Source organism: Myzus persicae, unplaced genomic scaffold (assembly GCF_001856785.1).
Source record: "Myzus persicae strain clone G006 unplaced genomic scaffold, MPER_G0061.0, whole genome shotgun sequence".
NCBI classification, from domain to species: domain Eukaryota; kingdom Metazoa; phylum Arthropoda; class Insecta; order Hemiptera; family Aphididae; genus Myzus; species Myzus persicae.
In genome coordinates, this window is record NW_019103867.1 from 182,799 (window position 1) to 209,175 (window position 26,377).

A 26,377-nucleotide genomic window follows, 5' to 3' on the forward strand; every position below is an offset into this window, starting at 1 on the left:
ACGATGGATTTTTTAACGTGTTCAACGTGATTTGTAAATAATATTTATACCAAACTATTGTTTTATTATAGTTTATACTGGTTTTAATTATTATTTATGTGGGTTAAAAACTACTAACACTTTAAAGTATAAGACTATTCATACTCCATGTTATTTATCGACGATTGGATGAGGTGACCAATTTGATCACGATAAATAAAAAAATCGTCTGCGACAAATTAACGTATACTCTCTATAATTATAATATGTTTTAATTTAATGGATGTTAACGGAAAATGGTGTTGGGCATCAAATGAATGCCATCAATTTGTCTCGAATTACAGGACTATGGTTCAGTGGGGTCCATTATTCTGTTTTAAATAAATTTAAATATATAAATATACATTTTTCAATCTATGTATTTCAATATCCGTCAGAGTTAACATAATAATATTCTGATACGATATTAAACGAGTATACGGCATAAACGAATCGACCACAGTATAAAATATATTGTTCAACGTATCATGGATTTAAGCGTGTTGCTGTCCATCTAAATTTCTGGTATATTTTTCACACATATTCTAGAGCTCTATATAGGATTTAGGAAGCTCAGTCGTGGTGAATTATTAACATAATAATATTATGCGTGTATATCAACCTAGATACACGTAGTTTTGTTTCGTGATCATGTAAATTATTCATATGTAATGTGTACTGTGTGCCGACATGTAGTTCGGATCTTCAGTCTTAGTGGCCAGTAGGTCTCGAATTTGGGTGAAATTAATTAGAACCAGACGATATAAATAATGAGTCATCTAAAAATTTTAATTTTAATAACGGAAATACGTCGTTTTTCATAAATAATTTCTATGATGTCCATGTAGGGGGGAGATTAAATGTTCGATTTTTAATTAGATCAATAAGACAGATAAGGCACTAAATATAGGTAATATAAGAGAAAGAGAAGAATATTTAACTATTTAAAAAATATATTTAATAGGTAGTGTAGGACAAGTTCAAAATATTTTGTTTTTAATTAATAACTTTGGCTCTTCACTCTTCAGCTATCTTAAGTTAGCGAAAAAAGATATAGCGAACAAAAAAGTTTTCTTTAGAATTTTCTTCGTTTCCGTGAAATAAAGTGAAAGTTGGAATTGGGCACTTCTTCTTATAATGCCGGGCTGCTTAAACAATCACTAAATAAACATTACATTAATAATCAATAGTGAACTTATACCCTCCTTTTAAACATGATTTAGTGGCTCATGATTAGTCCATTACATTTTAACGAACCCATTATAGGGTCTCAGATTTTCAGTTAAAATCCTATACATTTTTTCTATGTCCTTACTTGTAAGCTGTTTACTCCCACTTTATTCTCCAATAGTGTCAATGGATTTTGGGCGTGAATGAGTGTATAAATAAATATCCTTTGCATACTTTTTATTTTTTTTTATACATATTGTTTGCAGTAGCGATGAATTAATATTCACTTACACTTGGGTGGCTCTACGCCGTGTTATTTATTTTTTTTACCACAAAACACAAACAACACGCGTACAACCAAAGGGCTTATAAAATTGAACGAGCCGTCGCCTCAAGTGCACAGTTCACTTTGACATTTTAGCCAGTGTGTCCGACCGTATTTTCTCCGCCACGATAGGTAACTCTAACATACAGCTTTCCACTCCGTCGTCGTTCGTTTGAAATTAAAGCGGTCCCAAGAGTTTTGAAGACAAATATAGTTACTTATTTTATTATTGACGCTTTCCGCATTTTAATTGGTAAGACCCACAAACAAAATTGTATAGGTTAGGTGCTCACTTAATTACTGAGGTACAACAGGCACTCGGCATATTTCGAAAACACAAAATCAAAAACTTTACATAAGCCCACTGTGTTGACCGGTCTAACTATGTTTTTTATTTCGCTAGCACCAATTTTTACTTTCAGGTTATATTTATTTTTTATCAGATACTGAGGATGATTGATCGTTTCGCCATCTGCTTTCTCTTGATGTCATGTTTTAACGTCATTAGCTTTTTTTCCTTTTCTCGTTCTTCGCATTTCTTAATGGTGCATTTTTTGTAAGCTCCGACGCGATGTCAGTTTGGATGCATAACGTTACAATTATTATTATTTTCACTGACTATATTTTATGTGCACATACCTATTTAATATAAACTATAAAATGTGATAAACAATTGAGCAAAACAATTTATTGGGCATTGGTAGGTATCCAAATATATTTTTTTGTTAATCATGTATCCCATATAAAAAAATAATATAACTTTATAAAAACAGTTGATTATTCGAAATTATAAACTATATATTATAAATATTTCTATACTTAATATTGCGTTAGAACTTTTAACAAATCGCCAATAATTTGGGTAGACTTGTACAGCTTAGGATGTATTTAATTATGTTGGTGTTGTCTTAAATTTAACGTTTGTTGTCGCTGTGCTGCAACTGATGTCTGAGACTCGTCACCCCTTGAAATACTCGAATACCGGTGATAACTCAGGATTTATAAAATTACACAATAATATTATGTATCTATATAGCGTGAATGTGGTTGTATGTTATCACGACCAATATTTACCGAAATACTATTCATGTTTACCATCAAGCGGATAAGCCATAAGCAATAAATTATCACCATAGTCCGTATACGTTTCATTGTATCCGATTAGTGTTAAACGACGTCGACGTATTTGTATATGCTCTGAAGTTTTAATTAATTACCAGCCAGTATTATAGCTATTACACGATTAAAACAAGAATTTACCTACACCTATGGCTTATAACATATGATTCGGCCAAGAATCACGAGAACCTAAAAAAAAAGGTCAATTTCCTTAAATTTACATTTATAATCTCGAAAAGGTTGTGGTAAAATAATTATATATCTTATAATCAAATTATTGACTCGATAAAGTGCATTATGTTACATATTGCACTGCAAAGTATAATTAAAATTTTTAAATTTTCAATTGACTTTGTCAATGCATTCAATTATAATATAGTTTTTATAAAAATGATCCTACCTACTTACGATTGTATAGTATAACATAATATGTGACTAGATTAGATCGAACCTTAACATACCTTTTTCTAACAGTTTATCTCCAGTTAACGATTTAACACTGAAAAAATTAAGTTTACTGTTATATATAGGTGCATATTTTAATGCTTATAAAGTTGAGTCACGTATTTTATATAGGTATTGTGCGGAATAAGGAGATACTGGAATTTCATCAATGTGTTTTTTTAAGATTATGTGATTTTAGATAACTAAAAAGGTCAAAAAGTTCAATATCAGATACATACTATACAGATTTTAAATTAAATAAAAACAATATATATTGTGATTTAAATGGATATGTTTTAAATGTATTTGTTATACTGGTAACCTGTACTTTAAAAAATCAACTACATAACCTAAGTTCCAAAAGATATCACCTAAAATACTAAAGGAAATTTAGCAAAAAATTGCCAACATAATATATGAGTACAGGTATATTAATATAAAACGTTTGAAAGAGTTAAAGTTTCTCCCACAATTTAAACCCTATTTGAATTAAAATCTAAAATAAAATATATTATGCAGTAAAAAGAAATTATTGTAAATACTTTTTAGCTTCAGCTAGTACTAAAATACTTACGTATTATCATCAACTTATTTATAAATTAATTTAATTTTAATTTAAATATTTAATGTTGTTTATTGTCAACAACTTTCACAAAGGCTTAACGTTCCACTGGTCCCTAGTATTCTCATATCAAGTAACCTTGGTTTATATTATTTATCACTTTATCGGCTCAATTATAATTTATAATACCTCATACCTATTCAACGATCTGAAAGTTGAAGGTATAAATAAATTGTATTACATCCGTCGTGTGGCTGCAAACAAATTTATCTCGTCGAGAGAAACACATATAGATCACATATCCTTATACCGATAGAACATCGTGACTCGCTATCCCGGTCACTTGGTCACGAACACCTACACGTGATTACTGCGAGTCGTTCATACTTCCCATTCCGAAATGTCGAGTTGACAATTCAAAGTGCGGTTTTCATTATGCTCACTTAAGAATTCTGAGTATGATATGAATTTTATCGGTCATCTAGTGCCCCATTGTTGGTTCCGTCGAGGAATAAATTATATACATCACTATTATAATCGAGTCATGGTCAAGCTCGTCGAGTGTCTGAACACACGTGAAATTGTGTTAAACATTAAAATAATATGCATAATCAGATCAGTCAGTAAAATTCAAACAGTGCATATTGTAATAAACCAATAATTAATGTAACTGGAAATATAATAATAATTCAGGTAACGGTTAGGTATGTTTTCTAAGAGATTGAAATACTTAAGGACATGATACATAAAAAGTCTGTTATAAAGCTCGTTATGTTGATAAAAATATCCCACCAATTGCAGATAATATATTATTATTATGATTCTAGAAAAATTTGATCCTGGTTTAAATATTCAATTTAATTGTAAATAATTTGTAATTTATGAATTCGCCTATAATGTTAAAAAATAGAACTTAACCTGACAAGACTCGATGGATGGAAAAGATATGCATAATATTATACATGATTATGCGTAACCAAGTACAAATTGAAATTCTGAACGTCATAATCTGCTTTTCTGCTGAAATGGCAATTTTATTTTTATAAATACCTAGTTCAGTATAATTATGCTGTATGCGCTAACCGCAAAAAGTATAAAGCATTACAATAGTACCTATGTGGCTACGTCATATTTTTTAAATATTCAAAAAACCTTTGTATCCATTGTTAATGAGTAATGACGTAAAACAACACTATTACAGCATTACGATTCCATTCGATACGGTACGATTATTTGTGTTATTGTCGAGAAAATGTATAAATCGTTGAGTATGGTTTTAATTAATTTAGAATAAGTAAAATAATGAAGTAAAAACATTTGGAAATGCTGAGAAAAAATAAGACTCTGTAATAGGATACATGAATATTTCGGCATACAGCGACAACTGAGTAAAAAACAATTAAAATGAAATGGTTTTCATCTTGTAAGATTGAGTAATAAATACTTCAGGGTCGTAACTCGATAGTTTTAAAATGATTAAATATTTATATAAAAGCAAGTTGGTCTAAAAAAATATATAATAATACAAATAAAAGCATTTAATTCAAGTAATAATGTATACAAGTAACGATAAAATAAAATAAAATTGCAAAAGATAAAGATTTATTATAAACATAGTATAGCATCGATTGTAAATACTGTAGGTACGATGCATAGAGCTTATAAATAAATAACCTACAAGTATTTTAGTTAGTGCTAATTGATCGAAAGGTGTATCAAAAAAATTAATTATATTGAGTAGTAGTAATGGATTCGTTTTTTAATAAAAACGACGTGACATAATAATAATTTGCAAGCCATATGAAAATATAATATTATTTGGTACCTGTCATTACTCATGAAGAGTAGCCCATAGTACAAAATGTAACTCGAGCACAATGCAGAAATGATTTTAAAAAAAAATTACTTTACCTGCACGCCTTCCCCAGCCCTGGTAGAACATATTAAAAGAAACAATATTATAATTATGGAGGTATTATATTATACTCCGTGATAATAATCCATGCATTTTATCATTTCTTCCAAGACCCGAGAACAAAATCCTACAGATAAATCTTTTATCGTAGCATATGCTTATTTATTGAATACCACATAGGTACGCTGCAGGGACGCAAAATATATAATAAATTATAGCATTCGGTGCTGACGCCCACAACTAGTGTTTTTTATTTTATCATGTGAGGAGATTTACTCAAATTTTAAGAAAGAGCTTAAATTTTCTAAAAATGAACCTGCGCCATATTTATTCTTAATTAATTGTTCACTTAATAAATATTATACTGTATGTAATGTTTATTCACTAAATCTCCATAGATGGTATATTGCTAGGTATTTATTCAAAGTTTAACTTGTATTAAACACATTTTGTTTATCTACAGGTGTGCTATAAACATGAACATTATAGTATTATTATCGATGTTTTTATCTATATCTGAAATATCGCACTCTTCATCTGGGTTTTCCTGACGGTGGAAGATAAGATTTCGCGAAGTGATTAACACACATCTCGACCTATGTAGGTATCTAATAATATTATTGTAGGTAATTACAAATTCATACTTCACGAAGTTATTAATTAATAAAACAATCGCTATCAAATCATTTCAATAAATTCTACGACTAAATCATACCGAAAATTGCTGTTTAGGAGCGCACCTTGCTGTCTTTCCTTGTGAATGATATATGTGACATAATGATAATATGCGTTTCACCTTAACGGTCCTCCCTCAGTAACAATTCTCGGAAAACTGGCGATGACGCGTTTTGTACGGTCGGGAATAAATAATAATAAACGTATATAGGACTCGTCCCGCTGGATTTCGTCATACTATAGCGCTCCGCTTAATAATTAATATAACACACACTCGCCAACACAAAATGGCCGTCGACGACCGCGTCCATGCTAAATACCACTGTTTAATCTGAATATTCTGTACCACGGTCACCATCCGTTTGTTATAAGGTATTCGCTATCTGATAACATCGATATTAATTTACGTTGGTCTGCAGCACGGCCTTCGAAGATAAGGTTGGGACCCTTCCCTATTTAACAACCTTAACAATTCGGTCTCTTAGAGGACATTTTAGCAGAGTTTTTAGCAGCTATTTTGTTAACCACCTCGAACAGAACTTTATTAACATTATGTAAACCAATTTTAAATATTTTATGGGCAAACGAATTTAAATATGAAAATAAATAATAATTATTGTAATTGAAATCTAAAATATCATACATATATATAAGAATATAGACAGACTATAGAGACATAAATAGATTTTCATTTGTATACCTACATAAAAATAGAAATTATATTACTATCACTGCTATTAATTCCTAAATTTAGAATTTTGTTTTCATAAACATATTTGTTACTTGTTAATGTGGTAGTATACTATTGTAATCGTTGTGTCTATACTATTTTAAGAATTATTTCTTTCAACTTAAATATGCCAATAACTTATTTTGTTTTTTCGGTTGCAATAAGAATTCTAAATTATCCGAGTTGTGTTGCCTCAAAAATGTTTTCTATAATTAAAACCCAATGGGAAACTAATCTTGGGATAAAACTTAAAAATAATTTATTTTCTTAATAATGAGTGATTAAAAAAGATCAGATGGAAACATTATATTTCTTGTGAGTATCAAAAACACAAAATGCCTCTATCGTTTTTAAATGTTCAGACCTAAATATAAAGAGTAAATATTTCGAAAAATTGGTATTGATTGATTGATTATTAATGGCACATATTGTACTAAGGATATTTAAAAATATTCAGTTTCCAATATAATTTTGTGCAGATGTCTACTCGGTGTCTCGATGGTAACTAATGGTAAGTTGGTAAACAGTAAACACAGAAGTTGGAACATATTTAAATATCGGATTAAATAAGTAAGTACTAAAATGTCCTCTGTTTGCGGACACAATGATGAGCAAAGACTGAAGAGTCCTTATCTTCTAAGGCCGTGTTGGTGATTTGATAACAGTGATATTAATTTACACAGACACAATGGACAACAGTGCACCGACTGTTACTCCACGTCAGATTCGCAACGTTTTCGATCACACCACCCTACGCAAGTGCGTAGTTACGTCGAATGCAGTGGACAGTCGTCATTCCGGTGAACCTAGTCTTGCGTACGGATATTGTTTCATCTTCGCTTCCGGTCCAACGAAATTCATGAAATGCCTGAAAATTAAAAGTCGAGTAAGGTGTGATAAGGTACCCCAACAAATGTACCAGCCGCTTTTGTAGGTATACCTACGCATATTATTCTCACGTTTCTCGTACGACGACGCCTCACCGACCGTTAATTATGGCAATTGTAAAATGAATGGTAATCGTATATAAAAAAAAATATTAGTGTTGACACGACTCTGAACGATATTATTAGTAGTGAAGCTGTTGAATTATACGAACTGTGCGTTTGAATCAATATTTTATAATAATATTAATTTAACTAATCATAACATTGTTTGATAATAATTATTATTAAATAGCAGTTAACACATTGTTATTTTGACTCATTAATGTAGTTTATTTGAATATTTTAATATAAAACCTTTTTAATACATTCAAAATAACGAGAAAATTCATTATTTTAGAAATTATAGTTTGTTCATTTGACCTTGATTTTAGTTGATATTTACAACGCGCTGTTGTTATTTTAACTAGAATTGTGTTGTTTTATAATCAGAAGCACACAATATCATTACTCACTATAGTCACCTTATTTTTGAACAATGGTCCAATTGTATTAACTTCTTCGTTAAGATTTGAGTCAAGACATAAGGTTAATCATTTACAAATGCAAACCCTGTCGAATAAATCTTGTCTATTCTGTAGCACATTATCTTCAGTTACAAATGGTCAATCGCGCATATAATTCGCGTATTGATTAAACATGTATGTTTGTACAATCCAAACAATCAAACCTTGATAGAATAGTTGCGTGATAGCTAAAGTCCTTAAATTTCGAAGGCAATCAATCGTTAAAACAGGCTGACTTAAAAATGTCTATAACGAGAATTCCAATAAATACATAATTTAAGCATAACTACAGGGATGAACGTGCTTAAAAATGTACAATGTATCCTCGCATTATAAGGGGAGGGGGAATATATTATTATTTATGGCTATACTTAAGTGCCTACCATTAACGAATGGAAAAAAATAGGAAAAAGAAAATAAGAACTTTTAATCGTGACATTTCATTTTTTTCAAATGTGTAACATCCATTCCGGCCACCGCTTATACATAAATAATTTATATAATGCTACTTAACGGGACAGACTTGATAATATATTGTTTGTCTCGTGTATGGAAACTTTCGTCTAGACTTACGTCATAATATACCAATTATTTCAATCTCGTGTAGTCACTTAACATCTCTTGCCAGACTATATTATATTTTACTGAGTATACAATACACATCAATGCAATAATAACAGCGGTAATATATGCGATATATGCGTGCAAACATATACATACATTTGAGAGACTCCGGGGATCCGAGACCACCGTCTCTAGTACACCGCAACTTCCCAAGTTCTCGGGCCGAAGCCCCGCAATCGCCATTATTCGTGACGAGTGAAATACGGACTGTCGATGTGAGATAACTAGGTATCCGACTTCCGAAGTCTGACAACAACGTTCTATTTATGCATGTTTATACAGCTTCGGCATTACTACAATAATGATAATAATAATAATAACAGTAATTATTATTATTATTATTATTATTATTATTATTATACATTGTCATGAGCGATTATGTGCGGTGGTATAAGAATCGATTTCTACGCGAACTCGGCGAAACGTGGGTATAGTGCCGCGCATGCACACCGCACGAACGACGGCACACATGACGGGAAATTTAGTTTTTCGTTTTGCCCCGCTCGATTGATAAATATTTTACGCTTTGAATCCGATCTATATAGCTACATACATTGCAAGTTGAGGAATAGGTGTCCCATCAGACACATTGTCGAGACCTTGAAGAACAATTAATATGCATATATATATATATATTAATTCTTCGTGGTTGAGACTCATCTGCAGGACAGTATCGTACGTTCAAAAATTACTTTTACGGTATAATATTTCCTATAAGCTATATTGTGCCGGTTACCTAATGGTGGTAACTATTATAGACAGTACAAAGGCTTCCATTTAGATGAATTTAATTTAAAATTTAAATTACCAGCCGTAAAATCGTAATTTTTTATGAATAATATAAATGTTTTTTACTAAACAGTTTCCATCAGAATACAATAAACTGAATCCGTACAAATACACAAATTTACTATAAGCTGGAGAAAAATGTATAAATTTGATGCTTTTGAAACGTCATATTACCGAATAATTAACTGAAATCTGTAAAATCACGATTCTTCGCCCAAGTCGAGTTTTGTTATTTCTCGTAACTCCAAAATTAAAGATTTGACATTTAATATAATGTAGTTAAAAGTAAGTACGTCACTCAAACTATTCAAACAATCTATAAAACTAAGATATTTATACGAATTGCTTTGATATAATTTTAATTTATAAAAATAAAATGTATTTATCTTTAGCACCTGTAGATTAATGTATATACAGTAATCTGCATGCAATTTTGGTTATCCATTCTCAACGCAGTCCAATCTATTCGTGTGAACCGATGTTTTTTTTTTGGCATTTAGCGAACAATATGAGAAGGCAACACATGAACTATTTAGGGTCAACTATAAGATAAGTTCATCGTTATAGTATATAATATACAGTTAGCTAATATCACCAACCTATAATACATAGTCTAATAATATGATAAAATATTTAAATATTAATCTATGGCTTTAAATTGAACGATTTCGGAAAAAAGCATACATCAATGGCAATAGTAGACATTGATGGACAACAAACGTACATTTTCTCAGCATCGTTTCATGAATCATGAGACTATTAGTTAGCCAGGATGAATTTAATCACTGAGCCAAATATTACAAGTCTAAAACGACAGTTAAAACGTTTTTTTTTTTAAATTGAATATTATCCATTAGGCCACGTAGATATATAAACATTCCCTTAAAAAAATAAGAAAAAACTACACTTTTGAGAACATTTATGTTGACGTAATCTTAAAGAGCATATTTTCATTTTCATACTGCATAAAAAAAAGGAAATATTAAAACGTCTTTCCTGTGAAATTTGGTGATTGTGACATCAACTTTTGTTCTAACTTTTGTTGTCTTAGCATTACATATTTTATAAGTACTTCGCACAATCGATTAATACAACAACTTTACGTTGAAGCGTAACAGGTTTTATCAGAAGATTCTAGTCCAGATCAAAACACATAATAAAATATGACAAATTTATTTATTTCTTATTAACATTTCACTGGCGAGATAAAGCCAAGTCTTAAGTACAACCCTTGAGACCATATTTTTCATAATCCTAAAAAATACATGTCACAACCTCACCAGTACACGAGATAGTAAAGGATAATATTTTATTTCATATAACGCCAACGGTATAATTCATATATAAGATGAAGCTAAGAAACAAACACCCTGAATTTCGATAAAAAAAAACACGAGTTTTTTATATTGGGCGATCTATTTTTAGTTTTATAATATATGTACAGTATGCTGTAATTCGATTACAATAAACAAAGCTCTACTTCAGAACACTTTCAAAGATTGGGTAACGATACGAATTCCCATTTCTCGTCCCTATATAATAATATAATTCAGTCTAGCTGCTTTTTTTTTAAACACATAATTCGTAGTCGGCGTAGTGCATAGGCAATATAGGTACTTGGCTGTGTCGAATCACTGTCGAACACTTAAAATCGACCATTCAACTAGTGATATGTCTGTGTTATTGTTTTTTTTATAGGTCCACCTGCGTTGTAACGTGAGTAGATTTAAAAGAATGATTTCAAACAATCATATTATGAGAAATAAATTAAAGTCGAACAACGGTATCGTATCTATATATCTTATATTATTGTATCTTATATTATTATATACTCGTACGTAAGCACGTTTTACTGGCAAACATTTCGATCGGCATTCGCGATTTGTCCAGAAATTCGTGATTTAGGTAGGTAATCACTCCCAACTGACTTTCTGAAGTATTGGTCCGGAGAATCGATACATTAATGGAATAGGCACATACGTTTTTCTGTCCAATCGTGTGTTCTGTCATGTGTGTTATTTTAAGTGATTCCGATATTTGATGGGCCGATATAACAATAATATTAATTACCTAATCATGGCATTCTTAGACGAGACAGATAAAGTGCTTTTCGGCGGTCCAGATTGCTTTAAAATATTGCCACGTCAGATCGTCGTCTTAAATTTCAGACAACACACAATACATGTATTTTTTTTTTTTTTAAGGAGGGGCTTGTCTAAGTTAACAACTGGGTTATGTAGTAGGTACAAACGTTTTGGAGGCTAGTTAAATGTACATTTATTGAATCATTAATTTTAATTAAAGCCATTAATTAGTTATTCAAAGTCTTATGGTCGTGGTCAGTTCAGCTATAAACTATGATTTTCAAATTTTAAATTAAAATTAAAATCCAATTTCCGCATGCAAAAACTGATGGAGCGTGATGAAAATCTCTAAATTTACATTAAAAACTACGGAATTCTTAATATTAGTGCATTATTCTTTTACAGCATTTGAAAAAAACTGAGTAATATACACGATTTCACTGTTTTATACATACATAAATCTAACAAATCTAATTAGATTAAAATATACTAATTAATCGTTACATATTTACATATTTAAAATAAAGTCTAGGAGTAGTATAATTTAAGTTAATTTTATCAAAATGTGGATTATATATATATATATATATGAAAAAGTGTCTTATCCACTGACTGCTGAATATATGATTTAGACAAATCTCTCCAGAAAGACCAGATCGAGTGAGTGTAGGACCATGCGGGTACGACACAACAACCACAACAATACAATTTACAAGACAATACAACACGTCTTATCGTCGTTGTGAACACAAACGTCGAACTCATGACGTTTTAACCGATATTTGATAACGTTTTGTTATTATTATTCAAGCGTATAATATTATGATAATAATAATAATAATATACTCACCCCTTGTCCGGCGGCACCCTATGCGCGGGTACGGCGGACGGTGGCGACGACGTCTGATTATTGGTGGAGAGCGCCTTGTACCGGGCCTGCTGGTCGGTGGGCAGCACGATGTCCACGGACCTGGACCGGATGTTGCTGCAGGCCGGTTGCCCGCAGTTGGGATCGAGCAGCAGCTGGGTGGGCGACACGGGCACCACCTCTTCCGGTTTTCCGGCGGGCGTGGGCTTGTTGATAAAGCACGAGTCCATGCTGGCAGCCCTGTCGCGCTTCAGGTCGGGAACCGTGAGGAACAGGTCGCGGACGGCCGCAGGATCGGCAGGATCGCTAACGGCGAACGCTTCCTGCCGTTCCAGCTTCGGCGACGTGATCGACCGCCGCCGGGTTCCCTGCAGGTACTCGTCCGGTGGTGTCAGCTCCAGCGTCAGCGGGCTTTTGCCGCACGCGTCTGCCGACTCGGACGGCGGCGGCAGCGTGGGATCCCCGTCGGCGATGGATAGACGGACCGCCGCCGCCACGAGATCGTCATGGAGGTCGGCCTCCACGGTGACGGTGATCTGGCAACTGCGGTCGTCCTCGTCTTCCATGTCCTCGCTGGCCGACGTCGACGTGAACGACCTCTGACTGCGTTCAAACAACACACACACACACACACACACATACGCAAGTATACGTCAGTTTCGTCTAATGCGCTGTCCGTCGTTCACCGAATAGCACGCGTGTCCCCGTACAACGAAAACCCCGACCCTTATTTTTCGCCACCCTTATCCACTGGCCCGGGAAAAAGTCTAAGCATTTCAGATTCCCACACCCGCGCTCGATATCCAAACAGAGTACGGCTGAATCTCGCCCGTCTACATAATATAATATCATCACGATTGAAGGGCGGGGCAGGGTCTTAATAATGTATGCAGTGGAGCTCTATACAGATGTTGGATTTTTGAAATCGTCACTATCATAATACCTAATCATTATTGCTTAATAGACTTTTTTATTCAGTAGACACCTTTCGTCAAATTTTAGTTTCTTAGCATCATTCTGCAATTGAAAATTGTTTTGTCCTACTCATTACAACGTTTTTCGAGAACAACAATTCGTGTGCAATAATGAAATTTCAAAAAAAGTTTACATTTTACATAAAAAAAAAATTCATTTCGAATAAAAATAAAAAATTAGTTTTGGTCACCTATTATAAAAGAAAAAAAGAGACTTGTCTAGCGTGTTTTTTCGAAAACGAACAAAAAACAGTCGTATAATTTTATTACTGCTAGCGTACACTTCTATAGGAGCCCTGACAACAATGGTCGTATTATCTAATGATAGGGTGTAGTGGAATGGAAGTGGGTGATCGATATTATTATACTGCTACATATTATCTGAGGGGCTCACTAAAATATTTTCACGTTTTTAATATTATTATTATTATTATTATTACTATGTACATATTGGATAATATAATATATACTATTGTGTACCAAATAATATCATATTATATCACTGGTTTATAATTTTATATTGTATTTATATTGTCAAACAAAAATAAAAAAATATGCGGTTAGGTACTGGTGCTAAATTAATTTTAATTTGAAAGATAACACCGTACGGAATTTTTATATGAACGGCACGTCGTGTTTGACAGGAACAACCAAGACGGTGTCGGCCCAGAGTACAAAAATAACTCTAAATATTAATAACGATATATAATATAATATTATGATTATTATCTTTATATTGTACCAGCTTTACCTATACATACAGGATAGTATATTTGGCGGTATATTTGTCATCGTGATTTGGTATTCAGTTAACGTAGACAATAATAATAATAATATTAATAATATATTCTACGCGTTTCGTCATTTTGGTAAAAGTCTTAGACAATGCATCGTGCACTGTCCTTATTTAATGTAAATATTTTTTTAATATTATTATAGGACTGCAAATGCTTTCGAAATAGTATATTGAAAAATACCAACGTTTCAAGATTTTATATGTTCGTTTATTCTCACTGATCATAATTTTATGTGCGAATAAACAATTTTAATAGATTTTCTAGTGATGAATTCTGCAAACATTTCGAGTTTTGAATTCATCACGTAATGTCTGGGGATCTACCGGTATTTAACAAACAAATAACACCGCCAGGAATTATTGAATTTCAGCCCTAAAATTATACGCATGATAGGAGTTATATTTACACAAAAACTTGTCTATCAAATTTAAATTGCTAAATGTATATACGTTTTTATAAGACTTGAATTATTGTTAATCAGAGTTTATACGGACAAAACAGTGTTATGACAATACGCAAAACTGATAGAATTATGCTTAAAATTATTGAACTCGCATAACTATATAATACACAAAAAACACTATGTAAGTAGTAGATAGTTAATCATTTTAGAATAATTGTTGTTGGATCGATTTTTCTACAATCAAATAAGTAGGACCAAGAAAATCCCATAGATGAAACAAAGAAAAATTGTCACTGTTTCGTTTTTACTACTAACGGGGAACATGAATCCTGTAAGTTTAAAAGGACTACACCAATCCCCTCACCTTACACTTGCTGTCCGACTACCTTAACCGCCAATTCATCAGCTAACCATCGGTCAATCAATCGACCGGAACCATACCCACAGCCGCGTGTCCAATAATGATAGACTGTTGTGCTCGGAGACGCAACACTCGCTCGAAATCTACCATTTACCTTTACCCGCCATACCAACCGGATGATTGCAGTGACCGCCAATCAACTGTCTGAGAAAATACGATGAAACATTTTTAGGCTTTGAGAGCCATTTTTATCGATTATTAGTTCCTATTAAAGTGTGGCCAGCAGACTAAAACATTCGGGGTATCTTAGTTGAGTGTTCCAAATGACACTAGAGATGTAAGGATAATCGAATATAGTTGATAGCTCCGGATTGATTTAGATATTACACTAGTTAGGTCGTAAACGTTTTTTGGTAAGTACGTACTGGACAGTTTCGCGTCATTGGTACTTGGTATAATTATGGAATATTATCAGTGTCGAGTTGATGTGGTCAATTTAACATATCTGACATTATTAGTATGCATTTCATTCAAAATGTCACTAGATGAAATATCATAAGCAAAACAATGGCATGCATTGAAATAATCTAAACAGTTTGACTTACTACCGTTTCGTATTTCGACGCTATCGCTCTACGTTAAACATATTTTAATTATCTAAAATTGGGAGTCATCAAAGTAAGTAGGTCTGGTTTTTAAAATTGTAATTTTTTAACTGTCCAAATGCGTTATGAGTGTTAATGGTGATATTTTTGGAAGAGTCCTACCGAGTCCGTATAATTAAACCAACTTTATTATATCCACCTCATCCGGACACAATTATTTAATAATAATCAATATTAATAACATTATAATTTATCACAATTTTAATTGGATCTCCTAATCAAATATCTTATAAATGTAGGCTGATAAACCAGAAAAATACATTCATTGAGAACAATATTGATACTATTAGAAAATTCAATACACATGGAGTTTATCTCGTGAAAATATCATTTTAAGAATCAGTCAAAACAACATTATAATGTGATTATCAATAAAAATTATTAATGTTCAACTATTACACTTTTTAAATTTTTTAAATTGATGAAAATAATATTATAACCTTTTAAAAATAAAAATCCCAAAAACAAATTTTTGGTGTGGAATAAAATTCATCTCCTTCTGAGATCGAAATCACACCTAACCCTAGCAATGCAACTCATTTAATCCGGGACTCACACATTGGCTATATAATATAAACATAATTTTTAGTTTGGGACGCGATCGGAAAATTATACCGAGGTATCAATTTATAAAATTAGAACGCGCACTGAATATCTCCCAAAAATCCAGTACCCAAATAGCAGGTATACCAATGAATCATCATACCAAGTCCATGCAGGGCCCAAGACAAGTGTAATATGCAAAATAATCCGGGACCCAACTAAAGTGTTGTAGTAGGAACCTAAGACTCGGAACCCAATAAGAATGCATAACCACGTCAAGTTCAGGATCCCAATCGGATGACGCCATAATATAACACTGATATTGGCGAGCTGTTGGCTATAAAAGAATCGTCCTGCGCGCGTGCTATATCGGTGTCGACGGAGACGACGAGACTGAAGTAGAAATCAAAACACAACGAAACAGGTCACCACATTAGGACCCGTCGTGTTGCCAATACCTCTGGTTCTCGTCGCCAGACGACGACCTGTTCATCTTGGACAGCTCCTCCAGATAAGCGCAGTGCACGCAAGCCGCGGCGGCCGGCACCTTTTCGCCGGACGACCGGCGCCGGTGGAACAGCTGGTGCTTGGACGACGGCACCTCTAGATAGACGCCCGGGTCGTCACGGTCGCCTGTGGCCGCGCTGGTGCTGGCGGCGGCCGCAGACGAGTCGAAGCTCCGCGACCGCTGTCCCGAGCCGCCGCCGGCGGGCACGCGCAACGACGACGCGGCCGCCGCATGGCCACCGCCGACCGACGTCCGTTCTTTGCGCGCGTCCTCGTCCCGCTTGGCGCACCCCAGCTTGATCTCGTCGAACGACACCGACCGCACCTGCTTGGGCACCTCGAGGCTGGTCTGCGTCTTCATCTCCGCGCCCGTCGGCGTCCGCGACCGCTTGAACGTCGATCGCAGACGGTCCATAACCGACGTTAGGTTTGCCGTGGCGCCTATATACAGTATATATATATAGATATACACACATAACGGCGTATAATTATTCCGGTAAACTGCACCGACCGACCGATACGAACCGATGCGAACCAATGCGGTCTTAATTCCAGTCGGTCAGAGTTGACCGAAACGAAACGAAAAACAACATGATAATAATTACCAGAAAAATTCACTTCAAACGCACCTTGTGGGGACTAGGAGAGAAAGTTATATAATAGTATATAATTACGCGTTATATTATTATTACATACTCACAATGCTACCGTATGCCGTATTATACTTAACGAGCTGTCGAAAATAATGATTATTTTGTGTAGGCCTCATATTATGTTATCAGATTTTTGTCGTTCATCCCCCTTTCAGGTCCGCGGTATACCTACGTCGGGTTACCGCTGGCACAAGTTCGACTGTACGTAAAATTCGACATTATATACCCGATAATAATGTTATTTTCTAACAGCTGCTTCCAGCCCTTTTTGACCCACTTTCAATATAAGCCGTAGCCGGTAAGCCGGCGTCGCGACACATCGGAAAGGATCTATTTAAGGGATGACGTGACTTCGAGTTTCTATTTTATTTCCATCACACTACACCTAACCTGCTCGGGGCGAGTATCCATTAATATAAGTTTCGGTCTTACGTATTATTATTTATTATTATTAATATAGATTCGCCATCATGCTATATCGCACACTACATCATCCGAGGTAACACGTGTCGGCCTGAGACTTATAAGTATGGCCAGGTACCCCTTTTATTAGGTATACTATTACAACGGTAATAAATTCTGGTTTATCACTGCCCATTAAATTGATTCTTAATCAGTTTACAGCACCAGCGAGATGTCCACGACCAAATTTTGATTAACCGTCGATAATATTACATCTCTCAAATTAAATACCTGAGATATAAAACAAATACGTATTTCCACGTTTCGTATCGTAGATTCTGTGTTCAAATAACATAAAATGTTTATACTCAATTCTAAATTCCAAATGGCATCAACATCCAACACGTTTATGGTGTTTATTAAAATAAAAATGTATCATGTGTTTTATATTCAATATATTATTTATGTATATACTGGATCTACAAATACAGAGTACTTACATTTACTATTCCAGTTACATTATTCACTACCAGTCATATTTCCAATAGTTCTATAAAATTCCCACCCAACAAACTTTTTGTTTTTAGTGAACTTTCATATTATGCAACTAATTGGTATATTGTTTCGACGAGAGTATCAGACCAATTAAAATACATTTAGCCTAAGGGCGAAGGATAAAAATCGATGAGATAAATTTCCAAGTAAATGTTCCTGTATATTATATTATTATTATTACCATTGTTATTATTGTTATAAAAACACCAATACATAATACTTCAAAACAATTGTCGAACAATAATATAGGCACCATTAAAATCAACCGGCAAAATATTATAGTAATAATAACAATAACTTTTGAAAATCATACACATAATATTAAAATGTCTATGAAATCATTTGAAAATCTATTACATAATGTGTGATAATATTATGTTTCGTCTGAATTATCTCTGAAAACCGTTATACTAATTAAAGACGTCGCATAGTGTTTTATTGGGTATTACCACAACCATCGATTTCATCTATATTATGTAAATAATAAGAATATCGCACGGATTTGTCTGAATGGACGTGATTGATTGACGTATTCGTACCGCGATTTGACGTAAGTTTAGGGATATAATATAATGATTACCGATGCGAGATAAATGCGTATTTATACAGCCAGACGTATCAGTAAAGCGACGCAGCGGATTTATAGGCAAAAGCGATGTTCAGGTTAATGTGGCGCTTTAATTAATCGTCTAGAACGCCGCAGAGGTGTTTCGTCATTTTTATTACAACCTTGCGTCCGGTTTACTGTATTTAGGTACCTAATACCTATGTATATATAATAATATATAATATAATATACTATGCGGTTGAAATAATGAATCGGTAGCGCGAAACGGCCAGGAGATATATTATTTATAGGATTTTAACGACCGGAGTCAACCGGCTTGCCGAGACCCGAGTTTAAAAAAAAAAAATCACTTTTTTCAATATTAAAGCCGAGGGAAACTGTAGTTATTATGAATGTTCATCGTCGTCCGAACGTTAAACTACGAAGCTATATATACCTAATAATAATATGTTTATTTTCCGGGTCGGACACGACTTGACGACTTTCTCGCTCTTCCCTTCACGATTTTACGGATTTAGTGTGGTTACCAACGGTTTAAAACGTAGTCGTCAAAACATATAGGTTCTGCACATTCGTGTCTTTAAAGCTTTCGTAATCCGGCCGTTCATTCATTATTTGCCTCGGCAGCCGTCTTACATAATATAATGTCTCATATAATATATATTACACGTGTACCTATATACCTATACAAAATACTTTTCACCAAATGAAAAACGTTATCTCTTTTTTTTTTATTATCATTTCAACCGTTCTATACGCTTACACTGATGTTCGCGACTCGAGTGAGATGTAACTGCAGATCTGTCCGTGGACCTGACACCGGACCGAATATTGTCCAACTAGCGTTTGTTCGTTTGAGATGTTTAATGCCCGGCATCAGGAAATTAATTTTGAACTCGCTCAGATGAAATACTCATAATACTGATATGGTTTTTCATTTGACGGTTTTACAGCAGACGACTTATTGCGGTGAAATGTATTTATTTTAATTTTAAATTTTACACGATCACTATATCATATATAGTAAATTAAAGTGTATACATCTATTTATTATACTGAATATCTTGCAAATCAGTTTTTCTTTGTTAGCGTTTAATTAGACCATTGCTAAACGATTGTTTGAAGATTGTATTATAATTATATTAAATAATTAATTTCGAGTTATATTTATTTATAACTCAACAAGAACAAATAACACGGAAGAATCAGATTTATTATAATAAATAAAATCTATGTTACCATTGGGATTGACGGAGCGATTGAAACACGATAAAAGAAAAACGGAAAACCGGTCAAATATATATTATCTTTATTAAATTTTACCATCGCAGCAATATAATCTAATAATATATTATGGTGAAAATTACACCGGAAAAGTCCTGCGCAATCAGTTCCGTGGATCTGCAGAGTAGTGTAGTTGTAGTTTACAACTTATTGGTGTTCGTACAACGTTGAATTCACAAAAACGTACTCATATGTGTAAGTAGGCCTAAATATTAAATCCTATTAATAATGAATAAAATATGCAATGTAAATATGTTTGTAAGTATGATATATCATTTATGTTTTAATATATTTTATTAGAATAATATTTGACACAGCAAATATTACTAACCGATATAAGTACATGTTGTATTATATGGATTTAGTAGAGGATACGATAGGGTTCGAATTTGTCGTGATATATAATATTATGACTAGGTCAATAGCATATTGTTGTGTTCTACATTTTATTCGAATGAGGTTTGAAATGTTCGTACAAAAATAATATGTGTCAAACATCCATAGAAAGATATCATATTGATATATTGAAAGACATATTATTTATTCTACAAAACGCCTTTTTTCTATTTAGGTAGCTGCAAATCGAACGAATACGATTTAGACACGAGCAGCACGATTCGTCGTACAATGTACAATAATTCAGTAATATTATGTGAGAAATATGTAGTTTATGTATAATACAACAACTTTGATTTTAATTATGATTTCTTTATTTCGTTTATTTGATACTTAGCCACTGTACCTATTTTTTCAGTACCTAACTCGTTTAACAAATGTTTTTTTGAATTAGGAACTTTAAAATGTATTATTATTCATAATATAATGACAGTGTTAATCGAATATTAGTTGGACATATTACAATGTAAAATAATACGCGTACGTATAGTGAAATTTACAAGCATAACAGTATTACTGATGAAATTTATAAAAAAAACATGAGTATGCGTCTGAAACGGTCATTGATTCAAAAACAAGAATCAAAATAAAATATAATATCATTGTTTTGCTTTTTAATTTAGTATCATATCCTAATAAAATATTGACTAATACATTAATTATAATACAGTAGAATCTCGATTATCAAAACTGCCATTATATGAAAACCCATATATTATCTTAACTACAATTAGGCAATTAGGCTATCCAAATGCTCTGTTCTACGAATTATATCAAAAAAATATCATTAAAATATGTTCTTCTGTACCTACCTATTTAAGTACATAATGTAATTTTTATATGATAACATAATAATAATATTAAATAATATGTAATACGCACAATAATATAAAATAATATATGTTACCTACACATAAGAATTTTATATTTTATATTAAAAAGAAAAAAATGTTTTTTTAAACAATTTGCAGTATTCGAACCACGTGGTGTCCCAATTAGTTCGAATGATTGAGGTTCTACCGTTAATGTTGTAAAATTTTAATAATAAGTCAAGATCAATATAATATGTTTATGAGTTATAAAATATGACTATTCTCTTACAATTAGGGTATATTATTGTAATTGTGTAGAATTATATTTTTCAAAAACTATTAAAATATATTTAACATTTTGTGAAATTAGTTTTACGTAGATATAACATTAATAAGGTTTCATCAATTGTTGTTATCACTGGGGAGTTGAGATAAGAAATAAGATAGTAATAATTCGGTACCAAACAATACAAAATATAAATAATTATTAATTAGTGTTATCCTAAAGTTCCCCAGGGATTTCTAAGTTTTTACTTCAAATTAAAATCTACTTTTTTATTTTTTTAATTAGAGATGGTAAAATACTTAGTATTTATTCAAATGATTTTGTAATTCAAACAAAATTGTATAGGAAAATGTACATTTTCTCAAACAAAAATGCAAAAACTAAAATATTCATTATTTATTCAAGTTACTATTATTATTTATAAATCCTACAATATATAAATATATAATGAATATAAACAATATGTTTGCGGTATATACAGGTTATATGTACAACTGACTTGAGATAATGGTCTTCATAAAACCCCTGAAGACATAATTACGAAAAATGTAGTTATTGTTTACTCCCATTGTTATATATAATACAAATAAGATTTACACAAGGAAATATTATTTTATACAATACACAAGAGTTTATAATTGGCTTAAACAGCTGAATACTATTAACCTGTTAACACTGAGAAAACACTTTTGTTATGGCGTAGAGTATTTATACTCGTAAAAAACTAACTATATCGTCCAAGGGAAAACATCGTTAGTAAATAAAAAAAATGTTTAAAAAATCACTGGACAATTTCCGTTGGATGAGTGTTGTTAAATTATATCACACGAAATTACAGGGAAAAATAAAGCGTTTTCGTGTATCGATAGAGTTATTTTTATCGTAGGACCGATATTATTGGGTATTATTGTCGATGGTGAATACCTATAGAAAAACGAGTTGAATTCTACCAAGGTGTGTTTGCAGCGCACAAACGAGGTTAAGAAAAACTTGTGATCTACTTAAAAGTACTTGTAGGCACATTAAAATAATAATGAAACATTTTCGAAGTATCCATGTATAATATGAACTATAGAACTTACACATAGAATAGGTTTTAAAACGAACCATAAAAATGGCAAAAACGGTTCGAAAAGAAACAACAATATACTTACTACCCATCTGAATGGTGAAAAAACGTTTATTGTTTATTCAACAACAACAATGTACTTATGTAACGTTGATGTTTTACATTAGAATAATAATAACATACTCGGTGTGCACTCGTACGTTAAATATTTAATTCAGCTAATAGGTTTTTTTTTAAACATCGTGAATCCAGCAATTGTAGAAGGGTCGAACAACTATAACTTGAAAATATAAAAAGCATTGAAAGAAAATATGAAAAATACACTGCACTATAGCTTCGGTATTGTTTGGTGGCAGTTTGAAAACCTTTCCGATTATATGTTCACGATGAATAAGAAATGTTGTAATCCATCTTCAAAAGATTAAATTAAATATCGAGATGATGATCATGATTTATTAAAAGGCCGTACCCGAATGCATCGAAAAATAAAACACTAGCTGCAACTACACTGCTAAATCCAACAAAAATTGCTGACCTGCTGCGGTCATATCCAAACATTACACACCTAAAGTGCAATGAAGAATATCTTATAAAGAACATTGTTTTCTTTCGTGCTAACATATATATCTCGAACATTTCCGAATATTTATAAACCAAAGAATAATCTACCTATACACCTATACTCGAACGTGAAAGGATAAAAAATGTTCACTAACGCCCATAGTTTTGCGGTAGGTCAGATTTAGGTCAAGTATTGTTTTATATTCGTATCTATACTAAGTATAAAATATTATAACCAAGACTTTGGAGTTTGGTTAGGTCCGGACAATATCGTTCGATGTATAATAGTATAAACACCCGGTAACGTCTTTCCAATGGGAACATCAACATAAACAAAATAATTTGGTATCGAACAAGACACTCAGATTATTCATCACTATTGTTCTGAGCTACCTCATGGGTGTTGTGTTCTTAGCTAAAATAAAATAATACATCAGCATAGAATTTTGCACAAGATTTGTGACACCAAAGTCGCATCGATGTCACAAAATTTTGAAAATTGTATGGTGTATAGGAATTGCTAATGTAAATATTCAGTGAAAATTTCATGTATGTGTTACAATATTACACCAAAAACGCCAAAATCGATTTTGAGTAAAAATTCCCGTTTTTCCTCTATTTGTTTTTAAAAACTACTGGGAATTTTAAATTTGGACTTCCTGAATGCCCAACCAGATTCACTCTCCCGCCGGCAAAGATACGGAAGTCGAAAATCAAAGCAGTATTACGACTACTTATTAGTTATTGTATACACAGAGACACACAAAAGAATCACACACACACATACACAAAAAATCCATTTAGGAATCAACACAGTTATGGCACCGCTCAGAATCTAAAATACCATACTATATTATAATATTTAGTGTTTTAGTATTTTAATGTTGTAAGTTGGTATTGTTTGTAATTAATATTATATATTTGGATATCTGCAGTATAGAGTACATTACCTATCAGTATTTAATACAGTGATATCACACTTCGCCCTAAGTAATACTTGAATACACAATTTGTACTTCCATTGTTTCATATTTTGAAAAATATTATTTGTTTTCATTGTAATACTATATTGTGTGAATAAGTACAGATCACACAATCATGTAGAAATGTATTGAGAGTTGCTTAATAAAAAAAAAAAATTAATAATATTATATTTATAAACAAAAAATGCACCCTCCCAGCCAATAAAACCAAACAAATGAATATAATGTATCGTTTACTTATATCATGTCAATAATGGGTTCAAACAACGAAACTCGGGTAATGCCTCCGGGTCTAATCGCTATTATAGTCGATGATCAAATATATGAAAAGACTGGCCGGACTGGAGTCACCGAAAACCGGGTGGGTACGGAGTTAAGTCGAACCGAGAGATAAAACAGCTCTTTCCCGATATTGTCTGTCGTTCTCTCTACAACATTGTGTTTTATTTTGCCGTCGACGGCAAGAGTGGTCACGCATGTGCAATCAGGAAATCGAATTATCTCGCCGTTTTCAGGACGACGCGTGATCGGTAAAAGCGGACAAGACTGCATCGTTAACGAGGATCTGGGCCACGCGCTACAAAAATTACATTTTATAAGGTTGCCGTGTGTCGGCAGGATAAACGTGTGGCCTGCTGTGAAGAAGAAATATTTCATAATGCACGAAGCGTACGCACCTACACGACACCCACATTCAGAAACGTAATATATTATTATGCGCACTACACATAATATTATTATGTTTTAGGTCATATATTCTGACTGATCGGTCGACTTATTGTTTCTATATTTTTCGTTTTTTTTTTTTATTTTAATCGTCAACGCGTGTAGCATAATACACACATAATGATACGTCAGACCGATAGTAATAATTTGGCCAACTTCCCAGACAGTAATTATCTGTCGTATTTTTATTTTTTTCGGACATGAAATATTATTATTGACGCTGCCCGTCTGTTTTGGAAAATTGAGCTTTCGAGCACGTGTGTCTTGTTATAATCAATAACGAGCCACATTTCGATACAAAAAAAAAAAATAATAATAAACTGTGTACTAATAATAACCATTACGCGCTATTACGTACGGAGTGTCTACAACAAGTATTTGCAGGAAGTTTTTGATGATTTGTTCTTCGGGGTGGGATCGGATAATATCATTATGATAACTTAATTACCTATTATAATCGATGTACAGGGTAATCCACCGATCATGATCTTCTCTTTTTTTATTTAATAATGCAGTCATTCAAAATCTGATATTTGGAATTTTTAAATATACCGACCATATTTTCTAATTCTTGAGATTTTGGTATCTATTACTCAAGTAGTGTTCACTGGAGATCAAAACTTTCATTTGACAAACAGAATATTGTTATGCTACAGGTGAATAGCACAAAAACTGTTCAAGGATTTGAAAATAGTATGGTCAAGTATGGTTTATTTTAAAATTCCAAAAACCGGAATTTTAATAAATTCATTGTTAGAGGACGAAATGGTGGTGAGTTTAGTTGGTGCATCATCTTTTACATCTGTTACGATATTAAAATCGTATAATCAATTCAATGTAGGTACTTACATACGCATACTACTATCGGTGTTATATTATTACGTCTTACAACTGATTGAACTTTAATCGATTGGTTAGTACTGATTTAGCTTATTAGCTTATGTTGCACCTTAGAACGACATCGCAGAGGTTAGTTGGTATATAGGTACGTTTGCAATTATTATTATACAGCGCCTTCCTGGGAGAGAAGAGTCCTGATTGATTTCAAGACGATTTCCA

At 32.7% G+C, this 26,377-nt stretch overlaps 1 protein-coding gene across 5 annotated transcripts in view; it reads right to left on the reverse strand.

The window, feature by feature from the left end:
• LOC111035653 (eye-specific diacylglycerol kinase) overlaps positions 1-26,377 on the reverse strand; it is a 233,386-nt gene that overhangs the window by 124,798 nt on the left and 82,211 nt on the right. For 2 of the 5 annotated variants that reach the window (XM_022317350.1, XM_022317348.1), the window contains exons 2-3: positions 16,975-17,464; positions 12,756-13,376 (exon numbers count right to left, since the gene is read on the reverse strand). The exons of 2 other annotated variants lie outside the window; for them this stretch is intronic. In XM_022317350.1, coding sequence (XP_022173042.1) covers positions 12,756-13,376; positions 16,975-17,438 — 1,085 coding nt within the window. In that variant the 5' untranslated portion in view covers positions 17,439-17,464. Of the gene's footprint in view, positions 1-12,755; positions 13,377-16,974; positions 17,465-26,377 lie in introns of those variants that run through there. One more of the 5 variants, XM_022317349.1, reaches the window with a different exon arrangement.